General features: G+C 35.3%; 1 protein-coding gene and 1 non-coding gene across 4 annotated transcripts in view; one reads left to right on the top strand and one right to left on the bottom strand.

The window, feature by feature from the left end:
- The window catches only part of APLF (aprataxin and PNKP like factor), an 85,095-nt gene that overhangs the window by 40,458 nt on the left and 19,004 nt on the right, over positions 1 to 25,633 (bottom strand). For all 3 annotated transcript variants that reach the window (XR_006215785.1, XM_042981604.1, XM_042981603.1), the window contains exons 3-6: positions 19,671 to 19,843; positions 10,006 to 10,153; positions 9,549 to 9,681; positions 1,905 to 2,050 (exon numbers count right to left, since the gene is read on the bottom strand). Coding sequence is in view for 2 of the 3 variants with exons in the window: in XM_042981604.1 (XP_042837538.1) it covers positions 1,905 to 2,050; positions 9,549 to 9,681; positions 10,006 to 10,153; positions 19,671 to 19,843 (600 nt within the window). In the remaining variant the exon portion in view is untranslated. The remainder of the gene's footprint in view (positions 1 to 1,904; positions 2,051 to 9,548; positions 9,682 to 10,005; positions 10,154 to 19,670; positions 19,844 to 25,633) is intronic.
- LOC122237524 lies at positions 11,802 to 11,925 on the top strand. The gene has a single exon (XR_006216126.1). It is a non-coding gene; the product is annotated as a small nucleolar RNA SNORA28 (small nucleolar RNA).

Below are 25,633 nucleotides of genomic sequence, written 5' to 3'. Positions count from 1 at the left end.
GGGACCTGGCTCCCCAGCAACAGTTAACACGCCTTATAATACCACCTGCTTAAGTTGTTTCAAGTAGGCTTCCTTCTGTTTATAACTGAGCCCTAATTAGATTATGTGAATTAGGTAGATAGATTATTTCTTTAAAGTTAGATTCAAGCACCCTCATGTTCACTCCCAAAATGGACAATTATATAACCCGTAAGGAGCTGCAGGAAGATGTAAGAACTAATGAGAAATATGGACAATTTCAGAGCAATTATCTTCATGACCAGACATTATTAGAGTCACAAAACTCGCAGACAGTCTAATTTGTGTGTCTTCAAAATCTCACAAATACCTCAAATATCTCGGATCTGTTTACTGCTCGCTACTCTCTGCAATCTATCAATTAAGAAAGTGTTCTTAAGTTTTACTTGTAATTACCAAGCTTGGGTAATGGGTTGGGATAAACATAGCAAAATATGTATACTACAAATTTTCTTCTGAAAAAAGTAATTTTTCTTCTTGGAAACAAAAGGCAGTCACATTAATATGTTCAGAGAATAGAGCATATTAGGGCTCAAAGTAAACAAGTTTTATCTTAATAGCTTTTTATGGTCAATACATGTGAGTTAGAAAACATTTTGTTTTCATTTATTAAACCTCACTCCATAAGTAAGCAAAGGAGTTGAGCCCATGGGGATTAGACCTCACTTCCCTAGCTGGAAGAAAGGATCCAGTGAGAAGCCAGATCTTTTCTAATGGGAGAGGAGGCAGGAGTGAGGTGAGTACTATAAAAGGCCTGACCCTCTGGAAGACCTGATTGCATTTCAATCATCCCAGCATACACTATTCTAAAACCAATCCTACTCCTTTGGCTCCTGATAAGACTAAAAAGATGGACACCCACAGGGCTTAGCCACAGAACTACAGATCACGAGAACTGTTACCTAAAGCCACCCTTTTCTGAAGAGGAAAAATACCTGAACTTTCTGCCTTGCTCGCTCACTCATGCTTTCTCTCTTTCTCTAATTCTCTCATTTTAAATGCATCCAATAATAGGTCCCATTTTCATTAAGTACCCAGTGTTAAAGAATGCTTAAGTCAGCCAAACCATTATAATGAGTTAGCAAAAACTGAAAGAGGAAAGAGAAGTTTCTAAATATTGTAAATTAGCCCAGAAATAATCCTGCAACAGACTATTAAGAACCAGCCTATCAGTTGTTCTTCACAGGTATCAAGAAAAAAGTGGCTACATATGCAGTCTGAGGATGACCAATGAAATAGAAGAAACCGGGTTTTCAGAATGGAGGTGCCAATTACAACCAGAGTCTAGTGGTCTCCACTTTCTTTCCAGTCTGAAAATTTCTAAATTAAATAGATATGTTTTCTACAAAGCAAGTACAAATTTAGTTTTTGTAAGCCAAAAAAAATCTGGGCTAGTTTTTATCTTCATAAACTCAGTAATAAATAGCAGTTTGGGTTTTTCCTTGCTGCATACAACATATAATTAATTCTTACCTAGAACACTTGATACAGAAAACAAATGATCAAATAATAAATTCTTTTAAAGATTTTATTTTTAAATAATTTCTACACCCATATTGGGGCTCAAACCTACAACGCCATGATCAAGAGTCACACACTCTAGGGGCACCTGGGTGGCTCAGTCAGTTAAGCATCCGACTTCGGCTCAGGTCATGATCTCGGTTCATGACTTCGAGCCCTACGTCACGATCTGTGCTGACAGCTCAGAGCCTGGAGCCTGCTTTGGACTATGACTCCCTATCTCTCTGCCCCTCCCCCATTCACCCTCTGTCTCTGTCTCTCAAAAAATAAACAAATGTTTTAAAAAATTTTTTAAAAAAGAGTCACACATTCTACCAAATGAGACAGCAAGGCGCCCCCAAATAATAAATTTTTTAAAAAATCACCTTGGATGAAATGATAGACTCTTCCTGATCAGCATTTTTGCACTTTTTCCCTGTGTCTTGCTCTGCTGATGTACTTTTTGAACTTCCTGATGAATTTAATCGCTTTCTGCAGATTCCTTCTTTTCCACTTCCCTGGATTATATTACCTTAAACATATACAGAAGGAAAAAGAAAAAATTATCTTTTATCTTCAAATGTCAATCAGAAAGAAAGAAGAGAAAGAAAGAAAGAAAGAAAGAAAGAAAGAAAGAAAGAAAGGATAAAAGGGCAATTAAAAGTAAAAGTCCATTTATATTAATGCCAACTTGAAAACACTTATTTGCAAACCTCAAAAAAGTATTAAGCAGCACTTTGGCCAGGAGCTCCAGCCCTGGAGACAGTCAGGCCAAGATGCTAATATGAACAGGTGCTATCCTTGAACTGCTTCACCTTGCCTCTCTGAACGCTGGTTTTATCACCCCAAAAAAGGGAATTATAATAATAACTCAGAGTTACTACGAGTAAATGAGGTTTGATATATAAACTATGTATCACAGTACATAGTTGTGATACTATGAGAGATACTGTGATACTATGTGAGATGTGTTAAATATTTATTTTTTATTTTAGCATTGAATTTCCTAACAGAAAATTTAACATATAGTCAGCCAATGAATTTTACATATAATTATTGAGCCCCTAACATCCACAGTGAGAAATTAAACTTAATAACAGATTAAGAACCCAAAATTACCCAAAAGGGAGAGTGACCTCTACAAACTTCACCAATATAGAAAATAAGTCTCAATAACAATGGACACTGTATCCCATATAATACTTAGCCAAGGTGCAACATATTTGGCAAACCTAAGTCGGTATCATATTTTGTTAATAAATCCATGAGCCCTCTAATCAGAAAAAATAAAAAATCTGCTCTTTTTAAGAGGACAATCTTCATGCTTAATTATCTGTCTCCCCTACACTCAAATGGCAACTTCATGAGGGCAGGAACTTTATGTGCTTTGTTCATTGTTCCCTCCTTTTGTCTCCAGCACCTAGAAATGTGCCTAGCATAAAACTGGTGCTTGGTAAATGTTTGACTAAATGAATTGTGAACATAAACAGAATTGGCAACAATCACCAAACTAAAAGGCAACCGACAAAATGGGAGAAGGTATTTGCAAACGACATATCAGATAAAGGGTTAGTATCTAAAATCTATAAAGAACTTATCAAACTCAGCACCCAAAAAACAATCCAGTGAAGAAATGGGCAAAAGACATGAATAGACACTTCTCCAAAGAAGACATCCAGATGGCCAACTGACACATGAAAACATGCTCAACATCACTCACAATCAGGAAAATACAAATCAAAACCACAATGAGATACCATCTTACACCTGTCAGAATGGCTAACATTAACAACTCAAGCAATAACAGATGTTGGCGAGGATGCAGAGAAAGAGGATCCCTTTTGCACTGCTGGTGGGAATGCAAGCTGGTGCAGCCACTCTGGAAAACAGTATGGAGGTTCCTCAAAAAATTAAAAATAGAACTACCCTACAACCCAGAAATTGCACTACTAGGTATTTATCCAAGGGATACAGGGATGCTGTTTTGAAGGGGCACACGCACCCCAATGTTTATAGCAGCACTATCAACAATAGCCAAAGTATGGAAAGAGACCAAATGTCCATCGATGGTTGAATGGATAAAGAAGATGTGGTATATATATACAACGGAGTATTACTTGGCAATCAAAAAGAATGAAATCTTGCCATTTGCAACTACGTGGATGGAACTAGAGGGTATTATGCTAAGGGAAATTAGTCAGAGAAAGACCAGTATCATATGACTTCACTCATATGAGGACTTTAAGAGACAAAACAGATGAACATAAGGAAAGGGAAGCAAAAATAATATAAAAACAGGGAGGGGGACAAAACGTAAGAGATCTTAAATACGGAGAACACACAGAGGGTTACTGGGGGGTTGTGGGAGGGGGGATGGGCTAAATGGGTAAGGGGCATTAAGGAATCTATTCCTGAAACCATTGTTGCACTATAAGCTAACTAAGCTGGATATAAATTAAAAAAATAAATTAAAAAAAAGAATAATGATATGGGAACATAACTGCAAATGTAGTGAACATAGACCATGAGGTAATGATTTTTCAGTCAGTGTGGCATAACGATTTTATGTTCATGATGACATTAGTTAGGAAGCTAGGAATCCATTGTTCCCACTGGAAGACATGTGAAGCAAAAATGTCACCTTTCTTCAGCAGTCCCCCTCTAAGTGTATTAGTCAATGTTCCATTCATGCAGTTATTCTCAGCTTCAAATCACTCTTTCTAGAAATAGGCAGGTTTAGGCACACTCTTCAAGGTGATAACACGTTTTTTTTTTTTTTTTTTTTTTTTTAATGCACACATATCTTTAAGCATTCCAGTCTCTGGGATTTAAAAAATAAAGTATTTTGCTCTCCATTTCCACAACTAAAGTGTCTTCACTTCAACACCTGTTCAGTTTTCTTTGTAACAAATCTGTGAATGTGTGTCTATGCTACTACAAAATTGTACTCACCATGTGATTGATACATTTTAATAAATTATTTTCTGAGAATTAAAAGAAAAAAAAAAGACAGAACTGACCCAAAGGTTCCCTTGAGAGCCTGAAGAGAGGTTTTGTAACGCAATCCACAGTGACTATTCTAATGTTCTAAAGCATGGTTTAGCAAATTTTTCTACAAAAAGCCAGACATAAATATTTTAAGTTCCATTGGCCATATAGTGTCTGTCACAACTACCAGCCTCTGCCTTTAGAATGCAAATCAGCCACAGACAAAACACACATGGATGAGCATGGCTGTATTCCAGTAAAACTTTATTGACAAAAACAGGCAGCATGCCAGATTTGGCTCATGGGTTGTAGTTTGCTCAAATCTGAACTAAAGGATATTCAAGTGGTCTGAAATAACACTCCTTCATTAAGTAAGGAAAGAAATACTGTCCATATTATTTAACAGGAAAATCAATTGAACCAATATAAATATAATGTATTTATATAAGAAATTTATGAATAAACTTTTCAATAACTGAACTGCCTAAATTACTTAAATATTTGCTTTGAATCTAAATTAGGAAGATTTCATATCATTTTAGAAACTGTGAGGAATAAGACTAAATAAGACTACACAGCTTCATGCAGCAAATGTCTAAATGCTACAAGAGATAAGAATTAGTCAAATCAAGAGAAATAATCAACTAATGGTACTGCTTACTATGCTAAGAACCAAAAATGTAAATTAAGCAAGACACAACATCTGCCCAAATGGCAGTTTACCACATTCCAAGTGTCACACATGTACATAAAATCCTAAACTTAAAAAATATATATTTAAAATATTCTTCAAAATTCCAAATTTTCTACTACAAATATTCTTCTAAGGACCAGAGCTAATTTCTTTTTGCATAGGAAGAAGCCACTTTGATACTGTTGTAAAAATGCTCTTTACAAAGAGTATATAAAATAAACAGCTTAATTAGCTCATAATAATCATAATATCTGGCATAGCAAATACTTTTCTACATCCCAAATGGGTACAGTTAAATGATCACAATCTAAAAGAAAATAACTTAAAACAAATTATTCTTAATATTACTAGTTTCATTTACTTGTATGAGCTGTTATACTAACAGCTATATGCAGATGTCATTAAAATTACAACCATCCAACTTTATCCTCCAAAAGAACCACCGTAACAGTTACATTAACAATTTGAAGTGTATCCTTCCCAACTTCCTAAGGTTAACCAAGTATACAAATACATATGTGCAAACACACACATGACTAAAATAATAAATGCAATCATTTTTGTGGGATAAAGACACAGAATTGGAATTTCCGGATCCAAGAGTGTTGTATACTTAAATATGTAAGAGATACTGCCAAAGTAGTCATATATTTGTTGCCTAATGATTCTTCTGTAGTATGCCCCAAATTTCTGAGTTTTACCTTCTTTTTTGTTACTAAATAATTATTTAAAACCTTCTACCTTTTATAAGTGTGACAGATAATATCTGCCAGTAGGTTTGCCACTTTGCTCTTTCCCTTTAACTTTGTTTATAAGTGTCTTATGCACACGAATTTTTTTTTTTTCATTTTTAATCTAAATGTAACTGTCAATTTTTCCCTGATGGTTCTGGGCTTCCTACCATCTTAAGAAAGCTCCCCAGAAGTAATAAAAATATTGTCACCATATGTTCTTCAAATGCCTTAATAGTTAATTTTTACATTAAGATTATTAACTCAATAAAAATTTATTTAAGAACATGGTATGAGGTAGTGCTCTAATATTGTTGTCTTCCAAATAGAAAGCTAATTTTCCCAACATTATTTATAATAACAATGCATCATTTCCCGAGCAATTTGATCTAATAATTTTGAATATATTAACTGTATGTTATTTTGGTCTGTTTCTCAGTGTTCTGTTCATTTTTTACTGGTCTAACTTATCTATTCCTACTCTGGAATTATCAGCTACTTAAAATAGAAACCAGACCCAGATTGTGATGTAAAAAGGTTCTCTAAAGGAAGAGGTATTTCTGTTATTCAAACTGTCCTTGAGCATACATGGAAAAATCTCCTAATTCATTTTGTACAACATTGACATAGCTCAACGCTAAAATCTGACATAGATGGCACACAAGGAGAAAAATACTAATCACACTTAGGAATATAGATACAAATGTCCTAAACTAAGCAACTCTAACCTAACACAACTTAAAAATAATAAGCCATCATGATAAATTAAACTTATTCTAGGAAACCAAGCATGGCACATTAGGAAATCTACCAACATCACTAACTACACTGACACAAGAAAATGCAGGACTATTTCTTTTTGTTTTTTCTTTTTTGTTTATAGCCCTGCCCTGACCCCACTGCTCACCTATGCCCTCCCCTTTCTCTGTCCCCACCCACCCCTTGACAGGACTATTTCTATACCAAAAAATTTGTCAAAGAATTCAACAGTTATTCCTGAAAGAAAAATAAAGAAATAAAACATCCTAAAAATGACAGAGTATCAGAACTGAATTCCAATCATTTTAAAGCTGATACACTAATAGAATTCCTATTAAAATCGGGAATAAGATAGAGATGCCAATTTTATCCACTTTATTCAAAATTTATAGGGTCTAGTTCATTAACTAAAAATGTTTTAAAGGCAGTAGAGCAGAAGAGCCAGAACTGTCATAATTTTGTAGATATGACTATACAGCTAGATAATCTGAGAGACTTACAAAACTACTAGAGTTAATTAGATAATTTAGCAGGGCTGTTGGAAATAAAGTAAACAGAATAACTAGCACTTTAAGTAAATTTTAAACTATAGTCGAATTAATAGAATGTCAGTCCAGCATTTACAGTCTGCATTGAGCAGTCATGTGGAAAATATTCTGAGTACAAAATTAAATGCAAACCAGATGATTTGGGGACTACTTCAATCTTTTTCAGCATGTGCCACCTTTCATGACTCCATGTTGGAGGGTTAGAAGACGGGAGAAGAAGGGTACTGCAGAGTAGCAGACACCAGTGAAACTATAAAAGCTCCTTTTTCAATCTAGCAAGAATACCCTAGCCCAGGAATTGTGACTACTCCTAGAGCCTAGAAGGCTGAGGGAACAGAGATGACTGGCAGTCAGGAGAGGGCAGGCTCTGACAGCCATGCCCAAATCTATTCACTTGCCAATTACCAAGGGACACAGAAAAAATTTTAACCCAGGCCTGAGAAACTCATGATAATTTCCAAGGGCTAATATCTGGGGACCCAGAAAATAATCTAGAACTATTGTGGCCAAAAAACAAAAGGACAGCCTGAACACAGCAAACATTCAGGTACATTTAAGGATTAAACCAAGAGTTAAACTGAGAAAAGATCTAGGAGAGGATGCAAGAGCACATTAAAAAAGAAAAGAATAAAAACACCAGAACATAGGGAGGGTAAATTTGTGGGGCAGTTTAGTGACACTGCTCAGAGCATGGGCTTTAAAGCTCTCAGCCAGAGCTAGGTCTCAATTACGGCTCTGGGATTCATTACGTGATCTTGGAGAAGTCATTTAACATCAGTGTACATCATCTGTTCTCTACCTAATGACACAAAAGGCTCTAAAACATCACGTTAATCAGACCATCTAAAGAGATATGAATGAACAAAGTACAGTACTAAACCTGCAAAAGACTTAGGAAAGTAACCGACATCTAAATGAGTCCAAAATGCATCCTAGAAATTGATTTTTTTAAATCTCTAGCATTGATACATTGACCTGAATGATTTATTACTTAAACAAATAAAACAACAACAATAATGATAATTATAAACTACACAGCAGAGAAAGTCAAATTATTTTGATTTTTAATTAGCTGGATTCAAGTACTAAACTGTCCTACAGGTACTTCTAAATCTTCGTGTCTCTGAAGGAAACAAGTAACCTAACTTTGTTTTTACAACTACCCCCAAAGTCTGTTTACAAGAAAGAATTCATGTCAGAATCCAAACACTTTTCTATCTTATTTTGAAGCTTTAGCGTTTTAAGAACACTGTGTATTATATAATACTCCTATCCAAATCAATGTCAAATTGTTTTCCTTTGCATGTTTAAGGTGAAGTACTCAGAAAGGTGCTTCAGATTTTACATGGTACATCTAGCTAGTGAAAGTTAATAGCTATTTTTAATTTGCAGCCAACTATATTTTGGACTATTAAAGGCAATATAATAGTGGCAGCACAAAAGCAGGCACCATGCAAAACAACTCTGAAAGAAAAGGACTTGCTTGCAGGGAGGCAGTTCACATCGGTCCAAATTTTGGTCAAGTAAAGTTATTCTTTCTATATTAGAGAAATTGTTCTACTGAGAGAAAGTACCTGCCCCCTCTCCAGTACCATTCCCCACTCCCCATTTCCTTCCTGCCAACTGAGGAATGACCACGCCTAATGAGAAATGTTACTGATAAAAACATATTACATATGTAATGATGGGTCTTGGAGATTGAAAACCACTATAAAACTCTTACCAGGAAATCTTAGATTTAGATATGAAAATTCTCCAGATCACATCTCCCACAATACATAATATATAACCTACTTTTCCCATGAAGTCACTCTAATCCTACTAGATCTAGTTTTAATCATCTTGATTCAATGGAAATGCCCAGCAGGTGACATAAATCATTGTGGTATCTGCCATGACAGTGAACTGTGCCAGGGCAGAGGTGCCCTCTTCTTTGAATTTTCCTGCTCATAATATTGTGTGCTCGGCAGTTTTTTATTTAATTAAATTAATTTAGAAAGCTCTTACTGTACTGGCCTTTTATGTCCTGTCATGGTTGACACAACAACAACAGGTATGTTTGAAAATCTATATTAACATAAGTCTAGCACATAAGATAAATAGCACTTGTTAAATCAAATGGTAATTAGCAGGATGGTATATGATAGATATGATAAATGGCATAAAATAATAATTTATGTTTTAAATTAGACTTCATGTACGCGTCTAAAAACGTTAGGCTAAGTTATATACTAACATAACCACTAGTCTATCTCCATGAGTTCAGAAAAAGTTCCAAATTCTGCTTACTGTTTTCTAAACAAAACCTACCCCCACTGCTGGCTGGTGCTGAAAGGTCTTGGTCACTTCGATTGTCTGTTAACATCCATGCTGGCAGGATTCTTCTCCTCTGGGCAGGGTTTGACTGTTGCTTACTGATGTCTCTACCTTCACCTAGGAAACACTAAAAAGGCATCTATATATTAGTTACTAAAAATAATCATTCAGCCTTAGTGAAACTGTAAGATTATTTACTTTGCAGAAAACTACCATTAAAAAAAACCTATCTGCAACCGTGGACTGAATTAGTCAAATTTCACAAAGAAAGAAATTCATTATCTCTATTAGTTGATGTGTTAGACTAAGCTCTATTCTGAGCTATTCTATTTAGCTTAACCTAAAAATGGCAATGCCAGTAATATTGTCATGACATGGCTAATTTCAGGTGTCTTTTCTCTTCTTGAAGTAAGGAATATGTTACAAATGGATGGGGTCTTAAATTTCTCACCTCACTATTTGCAGTGGCAGTTTGGGTCTTAACTATTTCTGTGCTTCTTTCCAGCTGTGGGTTACCAGTTCTCTCATCAGGCGAATTAACCGAGGATGATTTTGGTGTTTCATTTAGAATATTATCTTCATCAAGCATCTGACTATTTCTATAAAAATAAAATAAAAGTCATTTAAAACACTTCTATTATACCACATCATTATAAATGTGATTCTCCCAAGGACATCTAACTAATGAATTGTGTTCCTTTTCTTGGCCTTAGCAAGACAAAAAAGCAGACCATAGTATACTAGAATAAAATATATAGATGAAAGTATGTTCTTCATCTTCTGCCCACTGTATCAGCATAAAATGCATTTATCTTTCTGAATCATGGGCCTAGTAGCACAGCTATTTATGAAGATGGGTAGTGGCCATCTCTCTTAAAGCTTAAGAGCTATTTACTTAGTATTTGTCAGATAGCCCATAAAAGTTAAGATCAGCACCCAGCATCCAAAGACAAAATGCAAACTGCAAAAATATCAGCTAAGCTAGTTTGGCTTTGGAGAAAAAAATAAATAAAATCCTAATGTCATGTTCACATATGGCTACTACTGGAGTTCTGGACAGGACAGCCACTTGTAAAATCTCCCCAAACCTGTAGTCCAACTGGAAGCTAAATGTTCTGACACAGGAGCATCTACAGTCATATGTGGAACATACTTAGCAGAACCAACTACCTCGCGCTTGCTGCAAAGTGCACGAAGATCATCCAAAGCTGATGGGTCATTATTCATTAAATATGCTTAGAGACAATCCAACAAACGTATTTTTTGAAAATTTGAAAGTATAGATGGAAATACTACTCAGAAATAAAAAGGAAAACTGATATACAACAACATGGATGAATCTCAAAGGCATTTTGCTAAGTCAAAGAAGCTGACACAAAAGGCTACATATCATATAACTCCATTCATATGACATTCTGAAGAGGTAAAGCTACAGGGACAGAAGTCAGATCTGGATGCCCAGGCCCAGCATGGGGTGAGGGGAATGACTACAGAGTGGCATGAGGGCGCTTTCGGGGGAAATGGAAATGTTCTCTATCTCACTCACTGTGGTAGAACTTCCATAACCACATACATTTATCAGAGTACACTGAATTATACATTTAAAAGGGATGGATTTCACTGCGTATAAAAACAGAAGATAGAAGATTTCAGAAATGTGTCTAGCTGAGAAGATAACAGTTAATGGCTTGTTTTGTTCGAGTATTTCTTATACGGGAATAATCTCTTTCAAAGGCAGACTTGAATTTCAATGGCAGAAATCAGCCAAAAGAGAAAAACAGATTAAATCACTGTGCAACATGACAGTGTTTGTTCATTCAATAAATATCGTTTAAATTCTTTTGACTATAGTTGACACACAATGTTACATTAGTTTCAGATGTACAACATAGTGATTCAACTTTTCCAAATTGCTATGCTCATCCCAAGCGTAGCTACCATCTGTCTGTCACCATACAATGCTATTATAATATCATTGACTGTATTCCCTATGCTGTGCCTTTTCAATCAATATTTTAAAAACACCTATGGTGTGTCAGGTACTGTGCCAGATGCTGGAGATAAAGACTGAAAATGTATGATTATCCCATCTATGATACCTCACTCCCCTTCTAATATCCAGATCCATTTTACTCAGAGGACACAGGTGTGCTTCCAAACAACGATTTTTCCCCAAATTTTCTTCATATTTAATCTGAAAAATACTAAGAAAAATTCACTAGCGCAATAGCTTTTCACAATTTATAGTTGTGACACTCTGTGTCAGATGATTGAAGTTGTCTGATACAATTGGAGCTTGCTATAGCAAGAAAGTCTAACCTATTCCACTGTTCTCCTCCATGAGACCAACTGTTATACAGACTTAAACAGTGAGGGGGGGTGGGGGGGGGGAAGAAAGAAAGAAATTAAGCAACAATATCCATTCCATTTCATTTATTTTCTATTGTGGCATAAATTCAAGACTAACATAAACACACCCTATGGATCACAGATAATTTTTTCTTAATATTTACCAAGAATAAATGTGACAACAAAAAAATTCAATCCCAGAACAAAATTGTAATTAACATTTAGTTCCAAATAGGTCAAAGTACAAATTATTTTATTACACTTTTATTTAAATGTCAAACACTGTCACTGTGATATAACTGGTGATATAACTGTATTTTTATTTTATCTTCAAAGACTTCTACAAGCAATCAACTATCACAGGATTTATAATGCAGGGTTACCAGAGTTTGCTACATGCAAAAATTAAAACTTGGAAACTTATCTAAATACAGTATAATAAAGGTAACTGAGTTATCTTTTTAAATAGCTTTATTGAGACATAATTCACATAACAATAAAATTCATCCTGTTAAAGCATACATAAAATTTAGCGGTTTTTAGGATATTTACAAAGTTAATCTGTAATGCAGCCATCATTAGTATCTAATTTTGGAACATATTCATCACCTCATAAAGAAATCCTGTGTGTATGAGTAGTCACCTCCCATTCCCTTTCCCTCCAGCCCCTGGCAACCACTAGACTACCTTCTGTCTCTATGAATCTACATTTTCTGCACATTTCATATAAGTGGAACTATACAAGTTTTTGTGTAGACAGATGTTTTCTGTCCCATGTATGGACAGAGTGGAATTGCTGGACCACATGTAATTATATATTTAAAATTTTGAGGAACTGTCAGAATATGTTCCGAAGAGGCTGTACCCATTTTACAAACCCACAAGCAGTGCATAAGCATTTCAATTTCTCTACATCCTTGCCCACACTTGTTATTATCTTTTTAAGTATAGTCATCCTAGTGGACGTGAAGTAATACCTCATTGTGATTTTGATTTGCATTTCCCTAATGACCAATCATGTTGAATATCTTCCCATGAGTTTGGATATTGGCCATTTGGATATTTTCTTTGGAGAAATGTCTACTCAAATCCTTTATGTATGTTTTAATTGGTTTATTTGCCTTTTTACAGTTGAATTGCAAGAGTTCTTTATATATTCTGGATATAAATTCCTTATCCGACATATGATTAGCAAATATTTTCTCTCATTCTGTGAGTTGTCTTTCTACAATCTTAATGGTGTCTTAGAAGATAGGAAGCTTTGGGGCGCCTGGGTGGCTCAGTCGGTTAAGCGGCCAACTTCAGCTCAGGTCATGATCTTGCGGTCTGTGAGTTCGAGCCCCGCGTCGGGCTCTGTGCTGACAGCTCAGAGCCTGGAGCCTGTTTCGGATTCTGTGTCTCCCTCTCTCTGACCCTCCCCCGTTCATGCTCTGCCTCTCTCTGTCTCAAAAATAAAATAAACATTAAAAAAATTAAAAAAAAGAAATGCAAATTTAAAAAAAAAAAAAAAAAAAAAAAGAAGATAGGAAGCTTTTAATTGTGATGAAGTGCAGTTGATCTACGTTTGCTTTGCTTGTGCTTTTGGTATTGTATCTAAAAAATCACTGCCTAATCCAAAGTCACAAAGATTTACACCTGTGTTTTTTCCTAAGGATTTCATAATTTTAGCTCTAATATTTAGGTCTCTGATCCATTTTAAGTCCATTTTTATATGGTGTGAGGTAGGAGTCTAACTTCATTCTTTTGCATGTGGATATCCAGTTGTCCCAACACCATTTGTTGAGAAGACTATTCTTTTCCCCATTTAATTGTCTTAACAATCTTGTCAAAAATCAGTTGGCCATAATATAAGGACTTATTTCTGGACCCTCAATTCTATTTCACTGATCTACATGTGTTTTTTCAAGCTACTATCATACTGTCTTCATTACTGTAACTTTGTAGTAGGTTTTGAAATTGGGAAGCGTGAATCCTCCAACTTTTTTTCTTCCAACTTTTAGGAACTGTTTATTTTCCATTAACCTTATTTCCATTTTGTTTGCCTTTGTGGAAGAGTAGCTTAAGACCACTTGGTGGTTGTTCCTACCCATTGAGTCACCTGAGCAGTGGGAGCGGCAGACTAGTCTTCAGGGGAGGGCTGAATGGCCCAGTCTTCAGTACGGAACTGCTGAATAGGCACTTGCATACCTTTAGACCAGTCTGCAACTTCAGATTGAGTGGCAGTGAACTTAGGAGCTGAAGCAGTCCATTCACCCTGAAATTCCTCCTTGGTCATAGCCTTTTCAGCAGTGGCCTGCTCTTCCTTTTCAATCTCTTCAGGATCTCTGTAGAAGCACAGATCAGGCATAACCTCCCAATGCTGTTCATGGGAAATGGTTCCAGGCATGCACAGAACTTCCCATCCCCCACATCTGACCCACTGAGTGAGCGCCCTTGTTGTTTCAAGAGATGGCAATGTCAACACAGTGCAGAGGAGAGTCTGTCTTACACACAGCAACGGTAAGCAGGTTAACTTAAGACCCCTCTGTGAAAGGCTGGTGGTCAGCCTTGGGATCAGTAAACACCAGAAGTCTCAGCTCCCAGAAGGCTGCCTGGGTCTGGTTAGGAAGACAGGAGTGAAATGGCCACAACAGGAGTGGCTCCAGCAACAGCAGCAAACTTCAGCACAGCTCACTGGGCAGTATTCCTGGATGATATGACATATCAGCCAGGTTTTCAATGGCAACAATGGCACAAGCCGCCAGCAGAAGCTTCTCCTAGGTTCTCTTCAGATTTATGATGCAGATACCATTACTTTTCCTTTTGTAAATACACTGTTCCATCTGGAAGTCAAGATTGGTGCCACCAAAGTGGATCCTGCTACAAGGAATTTGAGAATATCCTTCTTCTTCATTTGTAGGACATCAAGGGCTCCAGATATTGTGAAAGCTTCCCTTTAAATAATGACAGGAATCCCCCACTCCAGCAGGAAGCTTGTTCCGGCGGCTTTGGGGGATGCTGGGGACCCCAAAGGGCATTCTTGCAGAACAACACTGTATGAACCCCTCCTTGGGTAGCACAAAAAGCTCTATTCTTCTTTTTTTTTCTTTATTATTATTTTTTTAATGCTTATTTTTGAGAGCATGAACAGGGGAGGGGCAGAGAGAGAGGGAGTCACAGAATCTGAAGCAAGCTCCAGGCTCTGAGCTGTCAGCACAGAGCCTGATGTGGGGCTTGAACTCACAAGCTGTGAGATCATGACCTGAGCTGAAGTTGGATGCTCAATCAACTGAGTCACCCAGGTGCCCCTATTCTTCTTTTTAAAGCCTGTTTTAGCAATTTATTCTTAAATCTTAAAAATAAACTCCAAATTAGAGTTAAATATAAACCATGTATTTTTCATCTTTAATATAAAATATGCTACTAACATAAATGAGCTGGATTTAGAAATAAGTTTTAGAAACCACAGGGGCACCTGGGTGGCTCAGTTGGTTGAGCATCCAATTCTTGATTCATGATCCCAGCATTGTGTGATGGAGCCCTGTGTCACGCTCTGCACGGAGTGTGGAGCCTGCTTAAGATTCTCTCTCCCCCTCTGTCCCTCTCCCCCATCTCCCACCCTCTCTCCCTAAAATAAAAAAAGAAATCATATACGAATTGTAAACATCATAAAAAACACTAAAAATGACGATTACACATCAGAAATCCAATGTATTATGGAAGTACCTGAAAACTCTAAATCATAAACTGGAAAAAGCTAAAAGTGAAAACACCCTGAAAGAAATTTTGCACTAGTAAGCTAAAAGCAGAACATTTAATTTTCAAATATAAAATAACACAATTAATTTGGTTACCCTAACCTAGGCACACGATTACCAAAGCATACACAAAATACTTATTACCTCTTTCAACACATAGCTTGATACCAACAGTACACCAGATACTACTACTCATAATAAATAGCCTACAAAAAGTACTGTGCTGCTAAAGTGGGTTGTATTCTTAACTTTTATCAATACTACAGACATTCAAAGTTTTTTTTATTTGTTTTTAATGCTTGTCTATTTTTGAGAGAAAGAGAGAGAGAGCGCGAGTGAGCACGAGTGCAGGAAGGGCAGAGAGAGAGGGAGACACAGAATCTGAAGCAGGCTTCGGGCTCCGAGCCGTCAGCACAGAGCCCAGATGTGGGGTTCACACCTACGAACTGTGAGATCATGACCCAAGCCGAAGTCGAACGCTTAACCAACTGAGCCACCCAGGCGCCCCACAACAAACATTCAAAATTCACTCTTCCCACAATCTGATTTATCTGAGTTACAGCACTGGTCTTTCACGTTAAGGGGACAAGCCTGTTTGAATGGACATATATATAAAATTAAAGTTGACATATAATACTTTAAGTATGAGGCAATGACTGTATTTTGTTTTACACAGATGTGCAATATTTTCCAGATTTTTAAAAAAGTATATAGGGGCATTTGAGTGGCTCAGTCGGCTGAGTGTCTGACTCTTGATTTTGGCTCAGGTCATGATCCCAGGGTAGTGAAATGGAACCCCACATCAAGCTGTGTGCTGAGCATGGAGTCTGCTTAAGATTCTCTCTCTCTCTCTCTCTCTCTCTCTCTCTTTCTCTGCCCCTCTCCCTCCTTGCACTCTCTCTAAAACAAAAATAAATAAAATAAATTATTTTAAAAAGCGTATAATTCTACTGTGGAAATTTACTGTAACAAAAAAATTAGTTCTTTATATTTCTCTGGTCAACAGCTGGTTAAAAATAATGTTCTTTCTACATGTGTGATAAGAGAAAAAGAATAGGAAGATATGTAAAGTGGCAAGCAAAGGTTACTGAATTTAACAAATCAAAAAACATTTCCTCACATAATTTCTTTTCATTCACTAGTTTAAGAATTGTAGATGTAATTTATATTTACTGAAATGCACAGATCTGAAGTGCACAATTTGGTCATTTTTGACAAATGCATACATCCATGTAACCTAAACTCTTATTGAGACACAGAATATGTTCATCACCAAAAAGTTTGCCTGTGCCTCTGGAAATAACCACTACCATCATAGTTTAGTTTATTATAGAACGTAATATAAATGTAATCATACAGCAGGTACTGTTTCGCTTCTTAGAGTAGATACCTCAGCATTTTCTAAATCCACAATCATGTCATCTGTAAATAAATACAATTTTTTTTATACAAAGAAGTTTCCTTCTTTTTCTGTTTTTTTTTTTTTTTAAATCATGAACAGGTGTTGAATTCTGTCAAAGCTATTTTTAAGCATCAATTGAAATGACAATTCTTCAATCTGCCGCAGTGAAATGCATTGATTTTTATATGATAAATCCACCTTGTGGTCTTCAAATTCCACTTGGTTATGGTATATTACCATTTCTACAAATTGCTGGATTTGACTTCTCTATATTTTTATGAGGAATATTGGTCTAGTTTTCTTGTAATGTGATTGTCTGATTTTGGTATCAGGATTATGGAAGCTTCCTAAAATGAGTGAGAATGTATACCCTCCTCTATTTGGAGGAGAAGAGTATAGTATTGGTATTACTTTCTTGAAAGTTCATAGAACTCACTAGTGAAGGTCCTTGTGGCAAATTCTTAAATTGTAAATTCAATTTCTTTAATAAATATAAAATTCATTAGATTTTCTATATCTTCCTGTATTAATTTTGGTAAATTATGTTTTCCCAGGAATGCATTCATTCATTTAGGCTGTCAAATTCACTGGCATAAAGTTTTAAATAATATTTCTTCATTATTTTTTTAAGGCCTGTAAAATCACTAGTGATACATTTATTCTATTTCTGATATTGATAATTTGTATTTTTTCATTTTGTTCATTTTTTTTCTTGGGAAGCCTAAGTTTACCAATTTTATTAATCTTTTCAAAGAACCAACTTTTGGTTTTGTTGATTTTCTTTGTTATTTGTCTATTTTTATTTCACTGACTCCTAGTCTTACTCTTATTTCCTTTTTTCTATTTGCTTTGGCATTAATTTGCTCCTGTCTGCCTATCTTCTTAAAGGAGAAGCACACATCATCGGTTTTATAACTTTCTTCTCTTCTAATACAGGCATTTAATATAAATTTCCCTCTACTTCACCTCACAAATTTTTATGCTGTTTTCAGTATTTGTTCAAAATCTTTTCTTTTTTTATTTTTTAAGTTTATTTATTTTTGAGAAAGAGTGTGTGTGTGCATATGCAGGGGAGGGGCAGGAAGAGAGGGAGACAGAGAATCCCAAACAGGGTCCATCTGCACTGTCAGCTAGGAGCCCAGCACGGGGCTCAAACTCACGAACCATGAGATCATGAGCTGAGCCAAAACCAAGAGTCGGATGCTTAACTGACTGAGCCACCCAGGTGCCCCAAAATGTTTTCTAATTTTCCTTGTGATTTCTCTTACACATGTCAGTTATTCAGAAGTATGCTCTTTAATTTTAAGTTTGGGGAGATTTTTCTATTTTATTGTTATTGATTTTTTTTAATTTTTAAGTTTATTTACTTATTTTAAGAGAGAGACAGTGGGGGAAGGACAGAGAGAGAGACAGAGAGAGAGAATCCCAAGCAGGCTCCACACTGTTAGCATGAAGCCTGACTCAGGGCTTGAACTCACAAACAGTGAGATCATGCCTGACCTGAGCTGAAATCAAGAGTCAGACGCTTTAACCAACTGAGCCACGCAGACGCCCCTGTATTGTTATTGACTTTTAATTTAATACTACTATGATCACAACACACACTCTATACTTCTGTCCATTTACTTCTATAAGTCCAGTTTATGTACTCTATAAAAGCTGAAACAGCAGTAAATAATCTGCTAATGACTGCCTGAACAAAAGTAGTGCATTAATTTTAACTTTACATCAGATGTTTATTGTAATACCTCATTTCCTCAGTTTCTCCATTCTATATTTTCTGGGTTTTTTTTTCTTTTTTTAGAGAGAGAGTGAGAGAAAGAGCTGGGAGAGGGGCAGAGGGACAGAGAGAGAGAATCTTTTCTCTTTTAAAATTTATTTACTTACTTTGAGAGAGAGAAAGAGAGACAGAGAGAGAGCGCAAGCGGGGGAGAAGCAGAAAAAAAGGGAGAGAAACAATCCCAAGCAGACCCTGCACTCTCAGCTGTCAGCATGGTGCCCTACTTCGGGCTTGAACTCACAAACCGTGAGATCATGATCTGAACCAAAATCAAGAATCAGATGCTTAACCGACTGAGCCACCCAGACCCCCTGAGAGGGAGAAAGAATCTTAAGCAGGCTCCATGCACAGCATGGAGCCCAATGCGGGGCTTGATTCCACAACCCTGGGATCATGACCTGAGACCAAATCAAGAGTCAGATGCTCAAACAACTGAGCACCCAGGCACCCCATTTTTCTGTTATTTTTATAAGAAAGAGGAGTTATATGAGTGTAGTCTAAGCCAGAGGTTAATTCGTTAATAAAATTTCAAAAGCTAAAAGAAAAGATTAAGAAAATGTAGTTGGTTTCAAATTAACTATCCTAGTTACTATTAAATGGAAAATACATTCTGAACACATTGGCAAAAGACACACTGCATGTGAGCAATCACTATTGAGACCTAAGTTTCCAGCGTCAAATGTTTTCTAGAGAAATACACACACACACACACACAAACACACACACACCATGTAACTCCTATATTGCCAATATAGTTTAACCTTAATATGGTTTCTACTGAAGCATTTGTGGATGGCTGAGGAATTAGATTACAAATACCATTACTTAATTTCATCAGGCATTCTTACCTTAAAGTACATTCCATTTCTGTTTCAGAGTGTGTAGAGAAAACACAAAAAATGTATTTGTCGACCAGCAAAGAAAAACTGTCCCCAGGATTCAACCAGCGCCATAGATTTCTCTTCAATGGTAAGAGCTGGCTCTTCTCAGAAGACTGATAAAAACATGGATTTGTGTGTATCTAACAAATAAAAAAGAATATAGTGAAATAACTCTAAATTATGAGAAAAATACAGCTAAATACAAACTGGTCCAAAATTTCAGTATCAAAACAATTTCGGTACAAACTTAGACTTAAAAGTCTAATAAATTTGGCACTTGTAAGTACCATAATCATTATCTATACATAAAAAAGGGAAGAGAACTAAAATATACCTCCCATTTCCCTAGGAATCAAAGAAAGAAGCAAAGTTATCAATTACCTGGTAAAAAACTACTTCTGCTTTGCTTAAGAGGCGCACTCAGACATTGGAAAGAGAAACATGAAAAATAATTCTCAGTATGGAAACTGAGTCCCCTAACTTTCATATCTGTAATTCACTAATCTCTTGGAAATGGCTAGCTTCTTTTACACTTATTTTCTCCTAGTAATTTCTTACTATGATTAAAAAGTGAGCTACTATGAAAAGAGAGACTTTGATCAAGTCTCTCAAGCAAACAACATAGCTTGTTTTGATTGGTTTTGCTCCTCACTGAGGAGTTTTCTAACATAGATTAATACAGAAAAAGAAGCATTAAGACAAAAGGTCCAAAAACAAATAAATAAATAAATAAGTATTGTTGCCTACATGCCCAAATTAAAACAAACACACAACAACAAAAAAAAACTTTGAAAGCTAGAATGAATATAATTTATCTAGTTCTGGCAATTTAATTTCATGAGGATGTGGCCATAAGACCTTCCTATATGTATCTGCAATTGAAAAGATTTCTATTTCTTTTAAATCTGTTAAAAGAATGCCGTGAAATAAAACGTGGAGATAAAGATTAGAGGTAGAAATTAAACACAGAGACTATACAAATTTGGTAGGCAATTATCTTATAGGTCAGAGTTATTTTACAAACTATATACAAGACTTCATAAGAATGGACATGCAATGTAACACCTATTTATGCAACACCATATCGCTAAAAAGAGTTGTGAATGCTTCATTTTTAAAAATCAAGTTATAATTTAAACTATGTTTAGAAATCTTTCATTACAGTACCAACCACCCCTAACTTATCTCTCAAAGTGGCTCTGGCTCATGGCTAGGGTTTTTGAGCGAGGACAAGCCACCAGATTCTGAGCTTGTACATACTGCTGGGCTTGGAAATTCTTCCCTGTTACTCCTCAGACTTTTAAATGAATCTTCCCCTTCCTTGAGTATACCATGATCACCAGAGTCAGGGATGTTAAGTAGCAAGGACAAGAATCAGGATAGAAATATCAATAGCTTCTGCCTGAACCCCAAATATTCTATAAACGAGGTTTGCTTCTAATAGGCTAAGATAAGACCATGCTCTTATTCATTAGTATCTTAAACATTCAAGTGAATCTCTAAACATTAAATAACATAGTTCTAAATAAATAACATAGTTCTAAATAAATAACATAGTTTAAATAACATAGTTCTAAATTTTCAAAGGCTAAGATGTTAAATACAAAGGCATAATATTCTAAAAGTAGAAAAAGTAAAATACTTTTGGAAAAAGAAACTAATTACATTCCTTTAATAAGACATCACAAGCCCAAAGTCAAAACAAACATTCATTTTTCAGTATTTTTTACTCAGTTGAATGCAGTTAACATTTTTTAAAATTTTATTTAAAGTTTGTTTGTTTTTAATTTAAATATGAGATAGTTAACATATAGTATAATAATGGTTTCAAGAGTAGATTTTAGTGATTCATCACTTACATATAACACCCAGTGCTCATCCCAGCAAGTGCCCTCCTTATTCCCCCAACCAACACCCCACCAACAACCCTCAGTTTGTTCTCTGTATTTAAGAGTTACTTATGGTTTGCCTCCCTCTCTGTTTTTATCTTATTATTCCTTCCCTTCCCCTATATTCATCTGTTTTGTTTCTTAAATTCTACATGAGTGAAATCCTATATTTATCTTTCTCTGACTTACTTCACTTAGCATAACACATTCTAGTTCTATCCACATTGTTGTAAATAGCAAGACTCCATTCTTTTTGATCTTCAAGTAATATTCCAATGCATATATGTATCATATCTTCTTTATCCATTCATCAGTTGATGGACATTTGAGCTCTTTCCATAATTTGGCTATTGTTGATATGCACTTAACATTTAAATTTCAAGTGGTCAAATATCAGGTATTTAGCAAATCCAGTCATAGAGAAAGTGGATCAATGTATGTGGCCTATGATCATCTTTTTCTTTTCCTAAAATTGTTCATACAGGGGATTCCAGAACCAAGAGCAAAAACGACATTCCAAGAAATCTAATATTTGGTCCTACAAATTAAACCTAACTAAATATTACTTATTGAATAAATTTTTAAACGGCTTTGAGAGAGAGAGAAAGGGAGTGTGCCCATGAGCCAGGCAGAGGGAGAGAGAATCTTAAGCAGGCTCTATGCTCAGCATGGAGCCCAATGCAGGGCTTGATCCCACAACCCTGGGATCATGACCTGAGCCAAAATCAAGAGTCAGACCCTCAGCTGCCTCGGTGGCTCAGTTGGTTAAGCAGTCGACTTCGGCTCAGGTCATGATCTCACAGTTCGAAGGCTCATGAGTTCAAGCCCTACATAGCGCTCTGTGCTGACAGCTCAGAGCCTGGAGCCTGCTTTGGATTCTGTGTCTCCCCCTCTTTCTGCTCCTCTCCTGCTTACACTTGCTCTCTCTCTCTCTCTCTCTCAAAAATAAGTAAACATTTAAAAAAAATTTTTTTTAAAGAATCAGACACTCAACTGACTAAACCACCCAGGTGACCCAGGTTTTTAAAATCTATGTCAAATTACATATGCTTCAACTAAAAAGCTACACAGACATGAAGTCCAAAACAAACAGTAGTTTTTTAAAAGTTATAAAGTAGACAAAAATCTAGCAGTATTAAGAAACAAAAAGGGAGAAGATACACATATACACACACACCACACACACATACATTTTGGAATGAAAAGAATGACATTAAATACACACAAAACTTAGTAGAATACTGCAAATACTTCATGCCAATATATTCGTAAAGAAGGCCAAAACTGACAATCATCTTAGAGTATACACCAATTGACTAAAAAAAAAAAAAAAAAACAAGCACGCACGTGTGTGTGTTTCTTTTGGATTAGACCTATAATGTTTTAACAATATAATCAGTAATTAAAAATCTTTCTAATCTCTCCCTAAACAAGATCCAAATGGATTTAAAAATTTTCTGAATATTCAAAGTCTTCCCGAGACCGGAAAAAGATGGAAAGCTCTCCAATTCCTTTAATAAGATTAAGTTTACTTTGATTCTAAAAGTGGGTAAGGGCAGGCAAAATACCGGCAAACCCAAACTCACAGTAAATAAAAGATATGAGCTACCTATATGAGAAGCATATTTTTGGTAAGTGCCTTTTAAAATATCCATGGGAGTATAAGTGCAAACTTAAATATATTATGCTATAATTTTAGAAGTGGTGCAAAGGATGCATTATCCCTGAAGAAATGGAACTAAATAAAATACAAAGCAGTTTTCTACAGCTTTCTCTTGAAATTATCATAAACATTAAAGAAAGATTAATGTGTACACCCAAAAAAAAAGTTCCTCTCATTTTCAATTTTTTTTTTTAATTTGGGAAGCCTTGTTTTTCTTTTCTTTCCTTCTTTTTTTTTTTTTTTTTTGTTTACAAAATGAGCTGTGGAAAAGCTATTGTAGTATTTTATAGCTTTTTTCCAACTACACTCATAATTTCATAGGAGGAAAAACAATCACAGCTCAGGAATTTTATTGCACAAAAGAAAAAACACAGTCACCTAAAGATGGATATTTTAAGGATTAATACCAAATGGCAAAAAAATATATTCTTCTGCAATTTATATGTACTTTTAGAACTACTCCCTCAGTCATCCAAGAACCAAAAAGAGTACGATTTTATTAAAATGAAATAAAAGCATTGACAGCTATGAATTTACCCAGAGGACATATCTAACTGCTGGTGATATAGTCATTTACAGAGAACATTGTCGTTTTGCCTTTATAATACATTTTCTCCCTGCTGATACCAGACTGGAGATTAAATTTAAATGACTCACAAATAAGCTAACATCATCTCCTATGAGCTAACATTATCTCCTCATGCACTATTTCCAAGAACTGCTGAGAGCTAGAGTCTTTTTTAAAAGGAAATATTAGAGGGGGGAAAAAAAAGACAAATTCATCCAATTTAAAAGTACAAATTAGTAATTGCACTAATTGCATTCATTCATCATTGTCAAAGTTATGTTTTTATTTGATTGGATTTCTAATTTGAAGGAAAGTAGAAAAAAATTTAATCACTTAAACATAATTTGGAGTATAGAGCATACAGAAAGGATCATAATAAAACATTTGTTATAATTCATTTACACAATTTTACAAAAAACTTTTAAACCATGGCTTCTCTTTCAAAATTTTATTTCAGTTGTACATATAACCTGCTTTAATAGATCAATTTGTGATTGACTACAGAACAGAAGGTAAATGATATTTAGCACATGTTAAGATTAAATGAATGAATTAGAAGTTACTTGTCTATCTCTTTATTTTCAAGACCTTAACATTTCTATTAACAACTATGGTCAGTTTAGAATTTCTCTAAATTTCCCTAAATCACACCTTGATGGTGCAGCTACATTAAGCAGGTGAATAAACAAATACACCTATTTCAAGGAGATAGGCATTTTGTTGCAACTACATTAACATAAACAAGAAATCAAGCATTATATAAAGCAAAGGACCTATATGTATATCACCAAGTCTAAGAAGCAACTTTCCTTCGAATGGTATGGTGTAAATAATTCTCAGAATAAAATTCAAAACCCAATTAAATACTATTCTAAAAAATCAAATTCAAGTACTAGAGTTGTACATTTCCTTAAAAATAAATACATTTTTTTCATGTCCTTTCATGTTTAGTAGTTTGGCATTACAAAAGTAGCTGCATCACATTGTACTATTATTCACTACACCTTTTTCATGTCATAAGTGTTCCATAATAATTTTTAAAGACATAATACATGCTAGATATTATGTGTGGATCCACCACCCAGTTTCAGAAAAAGAATATTAACTTTTTAAAAAAAATTTTTTTAATGTTTATTATTTTTGAGAGAGACAGAGACAGAATGCGAGTGGGTAAGGGGCAGCGAGAGAGGGAAACACAGAAGCAGAAGCAGACTCCAGGCTCTGAGCTGTCAGCACAGAGCCCAACGCAGTGCTCGAACTCATGAGCTGTGAGGTCATGACCTGAGCTGAAGTTGGATGCTCAACCGACTGAGCCACCCAGGCGCTCCAAGAATATTAACTTTTGATGTCCCTTTTGAGTCATCCCCTATCCCATTCTCTTCTTAGTTCACTCAAAGGTAATTATTATACTGACTGTTGTACCTATCACTTACCTAATGTTCTTTATTATTTTGGCACTCAAGTTGATGATCATGAATATACTGTTTATTTTTGTAGAATTTTTAATCTTATATAAATGAAACTATACTGTATATATTCTTTCAATGTTGCTTTTATCAATGTCATGCTCCTGATTCTAATCTATATTTTTCATGCTTTCACTGTAATTTATCTTCACTGTTGTAGTGTATTTCATTAAATGAATATATCACAATATATTTATCAATTCCATTGTTGATAGAAATTTATGTTGTGTCTAGTTTCTTGCTATTATATAAATAACTTTGCTTTTCAGGTTCTTGTACACATCTATGCATGTATGAGATCTGGCTTGTAGGAAATGCACGCCTTCATCTTTAGGAAATTAACG

This window comes from Panthera tigris, chromosome A3 (genome assembly GCF_018350195.1).
Source record: "Panthera tigris isolate Pti1 chromosome A3, P.tigris_Pti1_mat1.1, whole genome shotgun sequence".
Lineage (NCBI taxonomy): Eukaryota > Metazoa > Chordata > Mammalia > Carnivora > Felidae > Panthera > Panthera tigris.
This window is presented reverse-complemented; position numbering and strand designations above follow the sequence as displayed.